Source organism: Aotus nancymaae, unplaced genomic scaffold (genome assembly GCF_030222135.1).
Source record: "Aotus nancymaae isolate 86718 unplaced genomic scaffold, 86718_ANA_hifiasm-v0.15.2.pri h1tg000089l, whole genome shotgun sequence".
In the NCBI taxonomy this organism is placed as follows: Eukaryota; Metazoa; Chordata; class Mammalia; order Primates; family Aotidae; genus Aotus; species Aotus nancymaae.
The window spans coordinates 22,094,793-22,110,569 of record NW_026988504.1 but is presented as its reverse complement, the minus strand read 5'-3'; the positions used below and the strand labels follow the sequence as shown (position 1 = coordinate 22,110,569).

The window sequence follows — 15,777 nt, the reverse complement described above, 5'->3', positions numbered from 1 at the left end:
TGGTGGGTGAGTTATAGGCACAGGATGGAGGTGTGGCATTTGAGCAGGAAATGCCTGTCCTCACCTAGTTCTGTGGGGGTGGAGCCCCAGCCAGGGACCATGCCCTCCTCTATCCAGCACTTCCTTTCCCCACTTCCATATAATTTAAAGGGACCACCTCTTCCCTTCCCAGCACTTCCGTATCAGTGATATTTTGAAACATATGCTTAACATCTAGTCAGGGATGGCACACTTTTCCAGCAACCCTGCCCCAACCTCAAAATCACTGATAGATTATTTGGCTGAACCCAGAGGAGTCTCTGGATCCTCTATGTAGGCCTCCCCTCCAGGCAGCCAGCAGTCATTCTGAGCCGACTGATGAGATGAAACTCACATGCTATGTCAGGTCTAAACCTTCCTGAACGGAGGAAATAATTCAAAACAATTCTCTTTCCCATTTTTTAGCTACTTCAATTTTTTTTTTTCTTAAGATGAGTGGTTTTCAAACTATAATGTACTTAAGAATTACCAGATACTTTGGGGGTAATTAAACTATTCTGCATCTTTCTGGTGTGGTTACTTAACTGTATGCATTCCAGTTTCACTCCATGTAAATTATACCTTAATAAAAGATTTTTTAAAAATGAATCACCCAGAGAATTTGTTAGTTCTGATTATGTAGGTCTGCCATGGAGCTAAGGAACCTCCAGGCTGGCGTGCAGTGGTGCAACCTCGGCTCACTGTAGCCACCACCCCAGCAGTCAAGTGATCTTCCTGCCTCAGCCTCCCAAGGGGCTCAGACTGCAGGTGAGTACTACCATGCCTGGCTAATTTTTTTATTTTTTTGTAGAGACAGGGTCTCACTATGTTGCCCAGGCTAGGAACCTATATTTTAATAGAATTCCTGTTACTTCTAACAAGTAGTCCAATGGTTACCTTTTGAAAAAGTGTAATAGACACAAGGTCCACCCAGCAAAGATGCCCCTAAGCCCTTGTGAGCTCCCGCTAACAGCTGCTTCTGGACCCTCTGCTTGCAAGAACAAAAGATACTGGATTATACAGGCCTGGATTCTGTTTCCAACTTTGCCTCCACTTCCATATTCTTCATGCCTCTGTGTAACCTGCTTCCAATGGGAGATATCTAAAGGAAACAAACCCTTAAAGTATCGTATAAGCTCTTAAAACCTTAAAAATAGTTTTCAAACTCTATGTAGCAAAGAAAACAGATTTGATGCCAATATTTCTTTCAGGTATTAGGCTCTGTTCTCATGGCAAATCTGCCAAAGAATCCACTTTCAAAACTAACAGATCCAGAGTGATTTAACTGCTCCAATAGCTTTCAAATAGCTCACAAGTTCATTACCAAATATGGTTGGCTGACCAGTTTACAATCTGTGCTGCTGAGGGTGAGCTGTTCGTGTCTGAGGGAACAAGAGGGCATTGCTGTGATACACGCTCTCTTCTCAGGAGGTGGATTAGGCTTTCCAACAATACTGCTGAGTCCGCCACAGCAAAGCGTCCTTTGCAGAAGGCACTCCAGGAAAGGCCTCCAGAACTGGAAGAAGTCAAGGGTGCATTCCCAACTTTTGAGCTTAGATTCTACCGCCTCCCACCAGGCTACCCATATTCCCAGATCGTGACACTACAAATATGCTGACCCATTTAGCCACAGTAGTCCCAGAAGTGCTTCAAATCAGCTATGAAAAAGGACATCTTTTAAGCCCAAACATCTAGTTGGAAATTTCTCTGCTCAAGTATTCCCACCAAGATCAACTTACAGGTGAATGTGTCAGGAAGAGATTTTTGTATTAGGTTTTCTGTGTATATCACTAAACTCTTGGGAATTATACAAAGAATAGGGTAAAATCCTCGATATGACATTTCCTGGCAGCCGATTTTCAGCTGGTTTCGAATTTTGAGAAAGGAAGCACAGACCACAAATGAATCTTCTAAACTGTATTTGGAACTGACAAAGTCTTCCTAGAGACAAGGCCCTGAGCACACAGAGTCTGTCTCCACCATGAAAGTTTTACATAAACTGTACAGAACAAAATCAGCAATGAGTGATCTTTGGCACTAGAACAGGTGATTCCTTTGCTGTTCATGCAATATCCAAACTGCACACCACATGACATTAGATTGCTGGTTAACAGTTGAATTTTACATTTAAATTATCTTAAAGGCTGAGAGTCCTAGCTTAAGTTTTCGATATCAATATGCTACCCATGTCATAACACTTAGTGCCTGAGGTAGAGATTTCTGTAAGAGATTTTTAAAAACACAATTGAGAGTATAATACAGAAAAATATTTTCAATCTTGGAAGCATACAGCCTGGTTCAACAAGCCAACTCTGAAATGCAGAACTAGTACTTTTTCAGTCTCACTCTGTCGCCCAGGCTGGAGTGCAGTGGTGCAATCTCAGCTCACTGCAACCTCTGCCTTCTGGGTTCAAGAGATTCTCATCTCATGCCTCAGCCTCCCAAGTAGTTGGAATTACAGGCGTGTGCCACCACGCCCAGCTAATTTTTATATGTTTAGTGGAGACAGTTTTGCCACATTGGCCAGGCCTCTTGAACTCCTGACCTCATGTGATACACCTGCCTCAGGCTCCCAATATGCTGGGATTATAGGCATGAGCCACCACGCCCAGCCAGAACTATTACTTTTCTGCACTGGGGAACTTTTCTTTTTTCTTGGAGACAGAGTCTTACTCTGTCGCCCAGGCTGGAGTGCAGTGCTGCGATCTCAGCTCACAGCAACCTTTGCCTTCTAAGTTCAAGTAATTCTCATGCCTCAACATCCCAAGTAACTGGGATTACAGGTGTGCACCACCACGCCCAGCTAATTTTTGTATTTTTAGTAGAGACAGGGTTTCACCATGTTGGCCAGGCTTGTCTCAAACTCCTGGCCTCAAGTGATCAACCCACCTCAGCCTCTTAAAGTGCTAGGGGGATTACAGGCGTGAGCCACCATGCCCAGCTGAGAACTTTTTTATTTGGACTCCGGGATTTTAGAATACCATGGTTTAAAAAAAAAGTACAATTATTAATGTTGATTAAAAATGCAGGAACCAAACCCACTTAATGTGATTATTAAAAACAGGCTGGGTATAGTGGCTTAAGCCTGTAATCCCAGCACTTTAGGAGCCTATGACAGGAGGATTGCTTGGGCCCAGGAGTCTGAGACAAGTCTAGGCAACATAGTGAAATCCCTGTCTCTACAAAAAATACACAACTTAGCCAGGTGTGGTGGTGAGCACTTGTAGCCAAGCTATTTGGGAGGCTGAAGTGGGAGGCCTGCTTGAACCCAAGTCCAGGCTGTAGTGAGCTGAGATTGTGCCACTGTACTCCAGCCTGGGCAACATACCCTGTCTCAAAACAAACCAAACCCCCAAAAACGAAATCAAACATCAACAGAACTGCATAGGGACAACAGCAAATAAAAATCTTTTTTTTTTGAGACGGAGTTTCGCTCTTGTTGCCCAGGCTTGAGTGCAATGGTGCAATCTCGGCTCACTGCAACCTCTGCCTCCTGGGTTAAAGCGATTCTCCTGCCTTAGCCTCCCGAGTAGCTGGGGTTACAGGCATGTGCCACCATGCCCAGCTAATTTTGAATTTTTAGTAGGGATGGGGTTTCTCCATGTTGGCCAGGCTTATCTCAAAACTCATGACGTCAGGTGATCCACCTGCCTCGGTCTCCAAAAGTGCTGGGAGATTACAGGCTTGAGCCACTGTGTTATTTTCTTACCTATATTATTACTTTTTAAAAATAAAATTTTTAAATATTAAAAAAAATTTTTTTAATAAAAATCTTTAAACTCTTCATGATGTGGCCGGAATGAGTGCAAGTATGCAATTCAATGATCCCAACATTTGATGGTGACTGTCAATTATTACATATTTATTATATATAGGCAAGTTTAAATTTTGTTTCCAAACTGCATGCAGGGACTTTATTTTCAAGTAGAGAGACTGTTTAGGAGATTGCATAATTTTATAATCTAAAATCTGAAACATCCCAATCAAAATAATGAGCAACTGTATATCTATAATTGACTTCAGGTATTTTCTTCACAGCCAGGAAAGATTTTTTTTCCTTTTTTTTTTTTTTGGAGACAGAAGTCTCACTCTATCACCTGGGCTGGAGTGCAGTGGCACAATCTTGGCTTACTGCAACCTCCACCTCCTGGGTTCAAGTGATTCTTCTGCCTCAGCCTCCTTAAGTAGCTGGGATTATGGGCACCCGCCACCACACCTGGTTAATTTTTGTATTTTCAGTAGCGAGGGGGTTTCACCATGTTGGTCAGGCTTGTCTCGAACTCCTAACCTTGTGATCCACCCACCTCAGCATCCCAAAGTTCTGGGATTACAGGCATGAGCCACTGTGCCCAGCCAAAACCTTTGGTTTTTAAAAAGGTATTTCTTGAAGTATCTTATTAAACATTTAATTTGAAGGAAACCGTGCATGTCTAACATACTTGCCTTTTACAGAAAGCTGGCCGGCCAAAACTATCATCAACTACAGATGTTATTTTTAGAAGTGGGCTGTCTCTTAAATGAAACAGAAAGCATAAAGCATGGACTTGTAGAAGCTGAATGAGTAGGCCGGGCGTGGTGGCTCACGCCTGTAATCCAAGCACTTTGGAGGCCAAGGCGGGTGGATCATCTGAGGTCAGGAGATCAAGACCAGCCTGACCAACATGGTGAAACCCCATCTTTAAAAAAAAAAAAAAAAAAAGTTTAATGAGTAAATCATGGGTGTGACTGATAACATGTAAATCCATTCTTGGTATAAACTGTTTAAGAGTGTTTCAGACTATCACTGATGTCTATGATAAAGAGCACCGAAGTATGCACTATCATCACAGTCCAACTTTTAAGCTCCAAGTTTAAACAAGTGACCAATAATAATGGTTGGTCCTTGAACACCTTTCTTTCTAACCACTTCCTAACACTTCTGGGAAGCATGTGGCTCCTGAAACTTGGAAAAGTAAAGCAATCTGCCTAATTTCATGTAATGAATGAGTTAATAAAGTTCCTAGTACTGATTTTTTCCCCCTTTAAAAATACAGATGTCCTTCCCAAAAAAACACATGTGGAAGTCCTAAACTGTGAGAATCATTCTGGATGGTAAAGTTCTTTTTTTCCTTTTTGAGACAGAGTCTCACTCTGTAGCCCAGGCTGGAGTGCAGTGGCATGATCCTGGCTCACTGCAACCTCCACTTCCCGGGTCCTGGTTCAAGCAGTTCTCCTGCCTTAGCCTCCCGAGTAGCTGGGATTACAGGCACACGCCACCATGCCCAGCTAATTTTTGTATTTTTAGTAGAGACAGGGTTTCACCATGTTGGCGAGGCTGGTCTTGAACTCCTGACCTCATGATCCACCTGCCTCAGCTTCCCAAAGTGCTGGGATTACAGGTGTGAGCCACTGCGGTTGGCCACAAAGTTCATTTTTATCAAGAATAAATTCTACAGACATTAGTCAAGGAAAATCCCCCCAGGAAAACTGACTTCAAATGATGTAACATACTTGTGGCTTTAAAGGAACAAATATAGAAACAGGCAAAACTAAATCATAAGCAAAACCAAAGCCACAAAATGAACATTAACATTTCTTTAGGGGAAAATGTTATCTAATTTTCCCCTCAAATTTGAATTAAACAAACAAACAAAAAAAAAAGCAAAAGCCTATTTCTTTTACAAATCTCTTCTGAATAACAGGTTTTAAGAGCAAAGGACACACCACATCTGTATAAACTCAAGTGTGTTAAGAAACATAAGCATGTTGATTGTATCCTGATTCTAGCAGGTGAGAACTAAGCACTTGACTTCTGATTGGAGGAGAAGCAAGTGTCATGATGGAGCATGTCTTACATGACAATTCAAAACAATATGATTCTGACCGAGGGAAACCAAGTGTTGGCCAGGCTTTTTATACAAAACCCACCCGCATGTTCTAGAACAATATCCTTACAGATTCAATGCAGATCCCACTAATGGGTTAGCCAGACATCAATAGGGTCATTTTCTTTTTCTTTTGAGACAGTCTCACTCTGTCTTCCAGGCTGGAGTGCAACGGCACAATCTTGGCTCACTGCACCCTCTGTCTCCTGGGTTCAAGTGATTCTCCTGCCTCAGCCTCCCGAGTAGCTGAGATTATAGGCATTCACCTACCATGCCCAGCTAATTTTTGTGTTTTTAGTAAAGATGGGGTTTCACCATGTTGACCAGGCTGGTCTTGAACTCCTGGCCTCAGGTAATCCACCCACCTAGGCCTCCCACAGTGCTGAGATTACAGGCGTGAGCCACTGCGCCCGGCCCATTTTCTTAATTTAAGTCCATAATATGTCATTAGGGGAAAATGACTTTGACAAACTCACATGCTTCAAAGGCAGTAAGACATGTACTAAGAAGACAGAGCTGGAAAATTCTTGACATAATTACACAGCAAGAGAATAAAAATAGATTTTAAGTGTGCATGTGGGGAGGTGACAGAATATCTTATGTGTACTTTAAGAAGTTGACGAGTTATCCAGACACAAAAGATAACATTCTCATCAGAATAAGCCAAGATGAAACACCAGGGGCACTCTTCATAGAAACTAAGTGGATGCTTCTGGCGCCAAATGTCTTTGGCCTGGTTCTTCCAGGCCTTTCTGCTTGACTTCTTCCCTCTGTATCATTCTCAAATCCCCAACCTTTCCACTGGCAAAGCCACTCTCTTCTCCCTCAGGCTCTGAATAGATAACGTGAATGTATGCAGACTTTTTGTCCTTCAATTAAAAAACCCGCTTGAGGCTCCAGTGACTTAAGAATTAACCGGTAGTTCTTTATCTTAGTTAGGCTTGTGTTCAAAATTTTGCCTGTTTTCTTGGAATTATACAAATTTCCTTATTAAATGTTTGATTTGAAGGAAACTGTGCATGTCTATTAATTATCCATGATAAATATCCATGTGTATTACTTTCTGAAATTTCTCCTTCAGTCTCACCTGAGTTTAATTTTTGCTTAAGATGTTTAGAGTTCCTGAGGCGCTTCTTCTCTAGGCTAAAATTTGAATTTTTTAATTTTAAAGCAAATAAAAGTAAACGAATGGCTAAAAGATAAGGTTAAATTTTGTAGGCTGGGCATAGCGGCTCACGCCTGTAATACTAACACTTTGGAAGGCTGAGGCAGGAGGATCACTTGAACCCGAAAGTTTGAGACCAGCCTGGGCAACATAGTGAGACCTCATCTCTACAAAAATTTTTTTTAAGAAAAGAATTAGCCGAGTATGGTAGCACATGTTTGTAGTCCCAGCTAATCGGGAGGCTGAGGTGGAATGATCGCTTGAGCCTGGGAGACAGAGGCTGCAGTGAGCTGAGATCATGCTGCTGCATTCCAGCCTGGGTGACAGAGGGAGACCTTGTCTCAAAAAAAATTTCCTTAAGTTTCTTTTTTTGGTGGGGGAAGGAATGCAATGGAGAAACAAAGAAAAACACTGCACAAAGGGTGTTGTTCTACGATTCATCTAAACAATGGAGAACTGGCATTTTACAATTAAGATATAAAAACTATTAATACTTTTAGAATTTCCAAGTCAGAGGTGGCTTACAATAGCTTTCATTTGAAAAGAGTGAGACCCCCAAATAAAATGCTCCCTGGTGGAACAAAGGCCCCTTTAAACCTTTACCAAGCTTTTTGTTAGAAGCTCACAAAATTTAAGACAATGCAAACATGAAAAGAAAGCAAAGTTATCCAACATAAGGTTGAAAATGGCAATAAAAGACTAGTGGGTGAACATTAATGCTTGTCAGTGACAAACACATTATGCCTACAAGGAATAAACAGTGCACTTCTCTTTGGGTCTATTTACAGACAGAACCTCATAACCTTTCAGGCGTAAACCTCCACTGGCTGAAGATGTTTAATCACAAAAGTTCTATGGTAAATTATAAAAAATGAGGAATTTGGATTTAGGCCTTCTGCCATTTCCAATACAAGTAGCTTTGAGTATTCTTGGTCGACAAGGGAATTTTTGCATTTCTAATGTTAACAAAGAAAATATCCACCACTGGCTTCTTAACCAGAGGGAGGCAGGCAGGTTGCTAGATAGAGGCTTAAGGCAAATCCAACAGGTTCACAACTAAGCATCCTATTAGGGCCCATTTTCCAGGCATGGTTTCCTTTCTGAGAGACAGCTCCACATCATCTCTAGCCAGGTTTTCCACATTGCTACCAAACTGGGGACACGTTTCTGTATCAGGCTTTTGAAAGAACTTTTAAGTTATATACACACACCATCAAAGCATATACTGGTGATGCTTGATATTTAAAGGAATCCTACAGTGAATCATTTATTTCCTTGGAAAATAAGAATAGAGCTGGGTGCGGTGGCTCACGCCTGTAATCCCAGCACTTTGGGAGGCCGAGGCGGGTGGATCACGAGGTCAAGAGATCAAGACCATCCTGGTCAGCATGGTGAAACCCCGTCTCTACTAAAAATACAAAAAATTAGCTGGGCATGGTGGCACGTGCCCGTAGTCCCAGCTACTCAGGAGGCTGAGGCAGGAGAATTGCCTGAACCCAGGAGGCAGAGGTTGCGGTGAGCCGAGATCACGCCATTGCACTCCAGCCTGGGTAACAAGAGCGAAACTCCGTCTCAAAAACAAAAAAAAGGAAAGTAAGAATAGGTTTTCAAAAATTGGCCACAACTCTGATCACATGAATGAGATTCAAAAATTTCTCATGTAAAAGAAAGATGTCAACCTCCTTTCTACTGTGAACTTACTTTCTAAGACTAAAAACTGCTATCTCCTCTTCAGTCTCTTTATACATCTGAAATCTTTTCCTGCAATGAGAGGCACTTTTATTAGGTGTAGCATCTATTAAAAACTCTATAGCCAGGGTAGAATTTGCTGAACAAAGCAATAACACTAGCCTAATAGGCATTACTTATGAGGACATTTTCCCCTTTAATATAAAAGTATAACTACACCAGTTCAATGTACAAATACAAAAAAAGTTTTCATACTGAAAAAAAGTACCATAATACTGTACATACAAAAACTGTTCAACAAGGATGATTTAAATATGTCTGTTTCTCTCCAGATCTGGAAGACACGAATGTAAAGTTCTGCAACTGTATTATTGCTGAGAACATGTGCCCGGGAACACTGTGTTTCCCTTTCTCCCCCTCAGCTCAGCCCCGCCTTTGGAGTCCCCTGAGCTTGGATCATGAGCCAACAGCATCCCTGAAGATAACCAGAGCCAAATGTTTACTCAATGGAAGTCATTATTCATTGAGCTGCTGCTTACCATAAACTATGAAAAGCACAGGTTTTAAGCCCGCCAGGATTAAATCCAGACGGAGGTCTTCCCATCCCCTGATTTGCTACTGGCAGTGCTTTTGTTGGACCCAGCTTTGGACCCCACTTTGGCCTTCTTCTCCCGGGGACCGTGAGGGTTGTTTTGGTGACTGTAAGCCTGAATTGCCAGGTCCAAGCGTTCCTGAGCCATCCTGATCTCCCGCTGCAGAGCCTCCAGGTCAGCTGGGAGGTTCTCCTCATGGCTGCCATACTGCTGTTCCTGGGCTGTGTTGGCCTTGTTTTGCTTGTAGGCGATCTTAGCATTGGACAGTTCAGTGTACTGGATTTGATCTGGTTTGACAGCAATGTTATAGCCAGGGGGAGCAGATGGTGTATTCCAAGTGAAAGGATAATTATAAGCACCCGGATCCTCAAGTTCCCTCCTTTTACTGTTTAGTGAGTCTCGAATGGTCCCAAACCCTAAGTGAAGCATCTCCCAAATGTTAAGCAAGAGGCAAAGGCCTGTAACACCATACATTATCAGAAGGAAGATGGTCTTTTCAGTGGGTCTAGAAATAAAGCAGTCTATCTTATGAGGGCAAGGAAGTCTGCTGCACACATAAAACGGGTGGACTTGGAAGCCATACAGAAAATACTGCCCTATCAGAAAACCCACCTCAAACACGGTCCTTGCCAGCAACTGTAGCACATAGATTTTCATGAGCCCATCTTCCCGAATCCGTCGTCGGCCATCATGCTTGGGTTTGGGTTGGCTCTGCTCTTTATTTTCCTTATCACTTTCTAACTCCATCTCTGGATACATCATAGGATCCTCTTCGTTGTCCTCCTCCGTTTCTTCCAGAGCCCGGTGTTGTTTCCAACGCATGGCATAGGGCTTGCTCCGAGCTGCCTTCTTGTCTGCTTCACCGTGCTCCATTTTGGCAATCTTGTGAATAGCGTAGCCCAGATACATCACAGAGGGAGTTGCCACCAGGATGATCTGGAACACCCAGAAGCGTACATGGGAGAGGGGTGCAAATGCATCATAGCAGACATTCTCACAGCCCGGCTGTTCTGTGTTGCACACAAATTTGCTTTGTTCATCGTAATAGATGGATTCTCCTCCTACAGCTGTAAGGACAATCCGGAAGACAATCAGAACAGTGAGCCAGATCTTCCCCACAAATGTGGAATGGTTGTGAATCTCCTCTAGCAGGCGAGTCAGGAAGCTCCAACTCATGGTGATTGAATTGGTATGCCCTGATAAAAGTGGAAAAATACCAAAAGAAAATCAACAAATATTAAATCTTAAGTTAATTATTCATTTACGTATCTCTAGGAACTACTACTTTGAATACTTGAAATCTAACTTTAAGGTTCATAGTGGAACAAATGTTAGAATAAACAGCATCTCCATCAGGTGCGATGGCTCACACCTGTAATCCCAGGACTTTGGGAGGCCAAGGTGGGTGGATTACTTGAAGTCAGGAGTTCAAGACCAGCCTAGTGAACATGGTGAAACTCCGTCTCTACAAAAACACAAAAATTAGCCAGGTACGGTGGTGTGTGCCTGTAATCCCAGCTGCTCAGGAGGCTGAGGCAGGAGAATTGCTTAAACAGAGAAAGACTTTGTCTCAAAAAAAAAAAAATAAACAGCATCTCACTCTCTACTACATTTAGACAGGTCAGTTCACCTCAGTCAACACCTGTTGGCCCTACAAGGTCCTAAAATGTATGGATTGCTGTCATGTCTTCTCGGGTTTAAAAGGTGAACTTGTTGCTACTATTTATTGAGATGTATTTCTCAGACCTTATTATTTTTTTTTTGAGACAGTTTCCCTCTTTTGCCCAGGCTGTAGTGCAGTGGCGTGATCTTGGCTCACTGCAACCTCTGCCTCCTGGGCTCAAGTGATTCTTGTGCCTCAGCCTCCCAAGTAGCTGACATTACAGGCATGTGCCACCATTTTTAATTTTTTTAGTAGAGATGGAGTTTCACCATGTTGGCCAGGCTGGTCTCGAACTCCTGACCTCAGGTGATCCTCACACCTTGGCCTCCCAAAGTGCTGGGATTACAGGCGTGAGCCACCACTCCCCGCCAGACCCAGGTTCTTTACACATACTATTATTTCATGAGACCTTCAGAATTTTGTGAGATAGAGATTTAAAAAAAAACGGCTGGGTATGGTGGCTCATGCCTGTAATCCTAGCACTTTGGGAGGCCAAGGTGGGTGGATCACAGGGTTAGGAGTTCAAGACCAGCCTAGCCAAGATGGTAAAACCCCGTCTCTACTAAAAATATAAAAATTAGTCAGGCATGGTGGCGGGCGCCTGTAATCCCAGTTATTCGGGAGGCTGAGGCAGAGACTTGCTTAAGCCCAGGAGGCGGAGGTTGCAGTGAGCTGAGATGGTGCCAATGCACTCCAGCCTGGGCAATAGAGCGAGATTCTGTCTAAAAACAAACAAACAAAGAAACAAAAAAACCCACAGGGTAGTTATTTGGCAAAGACCACCACTGAGAAGAAAAACAGGGACACCTACGCTGGACTCCACTGTGAAGGGGTGACTTACTAGGACACTTAAATTTTTGACCAAGTGCTAAAAGGGATTAAGGAGATAATACAGCTACAAACTGCTGGCAATCATTAAGAAATAAAACAAAAGACAGAAGGGAACTAGGAAGACATTCCCTAGCTAGGCTGCACAGCATAGTAGATTCTGGGTTTACTTAGAAGCCCACAGTGAATGGTCTTGCAACAAGTATTATACCTCTTTACTATAAAACAGAATCTACAAAATATACTTCTGTATCTTATTTATAGTAGACATTAAAAAATGATTGCTAGCCGGGCGCGGTGGCTCACTCCTGTAATCGCAGCACCGTGGGAGGCCAAGGCAGGTGGATCATCTGAGGTTGGGAGTTCGAGACCAACCTGACTAACATGGAGAAAGCCTGTCTCTACTAAAAATACAAAAAATTAGCCAGACATGGTGGCGCATGCCTGTAATTCCAGCTACTTGGGAGGCTGAGGCAGGAGAATCTCTTGAATCCCAGAGGTGGAAGTTGCAGTGAGCCGAGATCGTGCCACTGCACTCCAGCCTGTGCAACAAGAGACTCCATCTCAAAAAAAAAAAAGATTGCTAAACTGCACTTTGAGGACATTAAATCCAATCAACAGCAAATCCACTTAAAACAGCACTTTAAAGGATAGTTTGATTCTGAGATTCCCAGATCTACAGCCGGGATCCAGGTAAAAATCACCTAAATTGTATGTAAAATCCCCAACACAGCCCCAACTTTCCAAAGTAGACTGAACTTTTAACTTGTCCTCCCTCCTCCCTCTCTCAGTTTACTACGGAAGGTTACAGATGATTCGTCAGTACCACCAAAGTTTAATATACTTTACCTGTTGTCCAGAATTTCTGTTACCCAAAATTTTCTTAGAGAAATGATGTTTTCCTTGCAATTTTTCCAGATCCCCTCTGGAAAGGAAAAAGAAAAGAGCAGGTCATAAGCTTCCTTCCACAGAAATCAATGAATCACTAAAATGCCATTTTCAGAAAGTAAGTTTTCTATGTACCATAAAAATCAATGAAAATTAAATGGAAACAGGCTTGAGTTTGAATACCAGTTTTCTCCTCCCCATACAGGTGGTAGAAGAAACTATGTAACCATGACCCAAAGATTCTTAAGTCACCAGTCTAAGAAAATACAACAGGAAGATGAGTCATTAGTAAAAATATGAAGCAGATGAACTCTGGCACTTACAGGAAAAAGCCAAAGTAGGAGAATCTCAGCAAATTGAAACCAACTGGGTCACTAAAGGCCTTGCAAGAACCTTCACCCTGTCTGCTCTATTCCCTGAAGCAGCCAATACACCTCTCAGGGGGATCTGAGCAGCTAACTAGGAGCAAGCTGTTTAGCTGAAACACCCAACAGCTGGCTCTCAGTCACAGGAACACCCGTCTCCATAGGAGGTGATTTACAGATACAACTGCTCACAAAAAGTCACAGAAAGAAAACACCTGCATCTGTACTGGATTAAACAGCAAAACAGAAAAATTTTCAAGATGAATTACTACTCATTATCAAGTTCTGGCAACTCTGCATAGCTATGACCAAATGTCATCCATAAGGCACCAACATTTAGCAAATAAAACAATTCCTGAATGTTGTGTGTTTACAGTAACTTAATAAAAAAGGTGCTTTGTTTTGTTTAAAGATACAGAAAAAAAAAACTGAACAATTTCCAAAGGACCAATGGGGAAAAAAAAAGTGCAGGCATCTACAAAACATGTAGGCTTCGTGAAGCCACATAAAGATTTACACATAAGCCTGGCAATATAGTGAGATCTTATCTTTCCAAATTTAAAAAAATTAGCCAGGTGTGGTAGCAGTGGTAGCCACTATAGTCCAACCTGGTAGAGAGCAACATCTGTACACACACACACACACACACACACACACACACACACACACAGCCTGGGAGTTGGGAGGTTGCAGTGAGCTGAGATCACGCCAATGTACTTCAGCCTTGGTGACAGAGTGAGACTCTGTCTCGAAAAAAAAAAAGAATCCAGCTGGGCATGGTGGCTCACACCTGTAATCTCAGCACTTTGGGAGGCCAAGGCAGGAGGATAACTTGAACCTGGGAGCTTGAGGCTGCAGTGAGCTATGATCATACCACTGCATTCCAGCCTGGGCAAGAGAGGGAGACCCTGTCTCTAACATAATAGGATTTCAAGTGCTGCTTCCTTATCTAGCCCTGTTTTCCAACTGAGCTCACCATACTACTACTTTTCTCATTGAATACACAAGTATAAAATCTCAAAACAAGAAGTAAATAATATAAAATCTTTGTTTTGTTTTTTTTTGAGACAGAAACTCACGCTGTCGCCCAGGCTGGAGTGTAGTGATGTGATCTCGGCTCTGTCTCCCTGGTTCAAGTGATTCTCTTGTCTCAGCCTCCCAAGTAGCTGGGATTACAGGCACCTGCCACCACACCCGGCTAATTTTTGTAGTTTTCATAGAGACAGGGTTTCACCATGTTGGCCAGGCTGATCACGAACTCCTGACCTCAAGTGATCTGCCTGCCTTGGCCTCCCAAAGTGCTGGGATTACAGGCATGAGCCACTGTGCCCAACCAATAATATAAAATATTTAAATGGTGATATAAGCCAGGTTTCCAACACAGAACTCCATGATTCTCATTCATAAATTCTCAGCAGGTTCAGATTTTCCCCAAAGCCTGAAATTTCTATCTGTTCCAATAAGCCAAAATTATGAAAATACAATTAGTTAGAAAACTCATCTGCTATATCTCTATCCACAAAGATAAATGTGTATATTTTAAATAATTATTGTTATGCAAGAATTCCTCCACAGTTGAGCTTTTCAATATAGTAACATTTTCTTGGTGGGAAGAACTGGTGATAAATCCTTCAGAGCTTATATAAGTTCTAAAGCAGCCATTTTAACACATCCACTAGTAAGTATTGTATACTGGTTAAGCTGAAGACGTAAAAAATGCTGAACCATTACAGCCTGGTTTTCCATGAACATTCATAAGGGCCACAGAGTATGGATACCCTATACTCACACTCTGAAGTCTTTGGAATGAGTACTGCTACAGTCTACGCTCTCGACCACAAAATGTTGGGGAGATCCACAACAACCAGGGGTTTTCTTCACAAAACTCCCTGGAGATCTGCAGAGGAACTCCCTCCAACCCCAGGTCTTCTGCACTGATCAGTGCATGTGTAGGGAGGAGGGGGAATCTGGATACCTGATCCTCTCTATACTGGATGTACATCAATTAATTCATTTTCTTTTTTTTTTTTTTTTTTTTTTTTTTTTGAGACAGGGTCTCTCGCTCTGTTGCCCACACTGGAGTACAGTGGTGCAGACACGGCTCACTGCAGCCTTGACCTCCTGTGCTCAAGTGATTCTTCCACCTTGGCCCCCTGCAGTAGCCAGGACTACAGGTGTACACCACCATGTCCGGCTAATTTTTGTAGAGATGAGGTTTCGCCATGTTGCCCAGGCTGGTCTTAAACCTCAGAGCTCAATTAATCTGTCCGCCTCCGCCTCCCAAAGTGTTGGGATAACAGGTGTGAGCCACTATACTCAGCCAATATAATTCCTTTTTTTTTTTTTGAGACAAGGTCTTGCTTTGTTATCCAGATTGGAGTGCAGTGGCATGATCTCGGCTCACTGTAGGCTCAACCTCCCCAGGTTCAGGTGATCCTCTGACCTCAGCCTCCCGAACAGCTGAGACTACAGTTGCATGCCACCATGCTTGGCTAACTTTTGTATTTTTTGTAGAGGGGAGGTTTTGCCAGGTTGCCCAGGCTGGTCCTGAACGCCTAGGCTCAAGTGATCTGCCTGGCTCAGCCTCCCAAACTACTAGGATTACGAGCATGAGCCACTGTGCCCAGCCTTTTTCTCTTAATATAATACTGTGGAAAAAAAAATAAACCCAGCTGGGCACAGTGGCTCATGTCTGTAATCCCAG

At 42.7% G+C, this 15,777-nt stretch overlaps 1 protein-coding gene across 3 annotated transcripts in view; it reads right to left on the bottom strand.

The window, feature by feature from the left end:
* Window positions 1-1,920: 1,920 nt before the first annotated feature.
* Window positions 1,921-15,777, bottom strand: part of GJC1 (gap junction protein gamma 1) — a 36,021-nt gene continuing 22,164 nt past the window's right edge. For all 3 annotated transcript variants that reach the window (XM_064369748.1, XM_012443804.3, XM_064369747.1), the window contains exons 2-3: window positions 12,670-12,745; window positions 1,921-10,525 (exon numbers count right to left, since the gene is read on the bottom strand). In XM_064369748.1, coding sequence (XP_064225818.1) covers window positions 9,315-10,505 — 1,191 coding nt within the window. In that variant the 5' untranslated portion in view covers window positions 10,506-10,525; window positions 12,670-12,745 and the 3' untranslated portion in view covers window positions 1,921-9,314. The remainder of the gene's footprint in view (window positions 10,526-12,669; window positions 12,746-15,777) is intronic.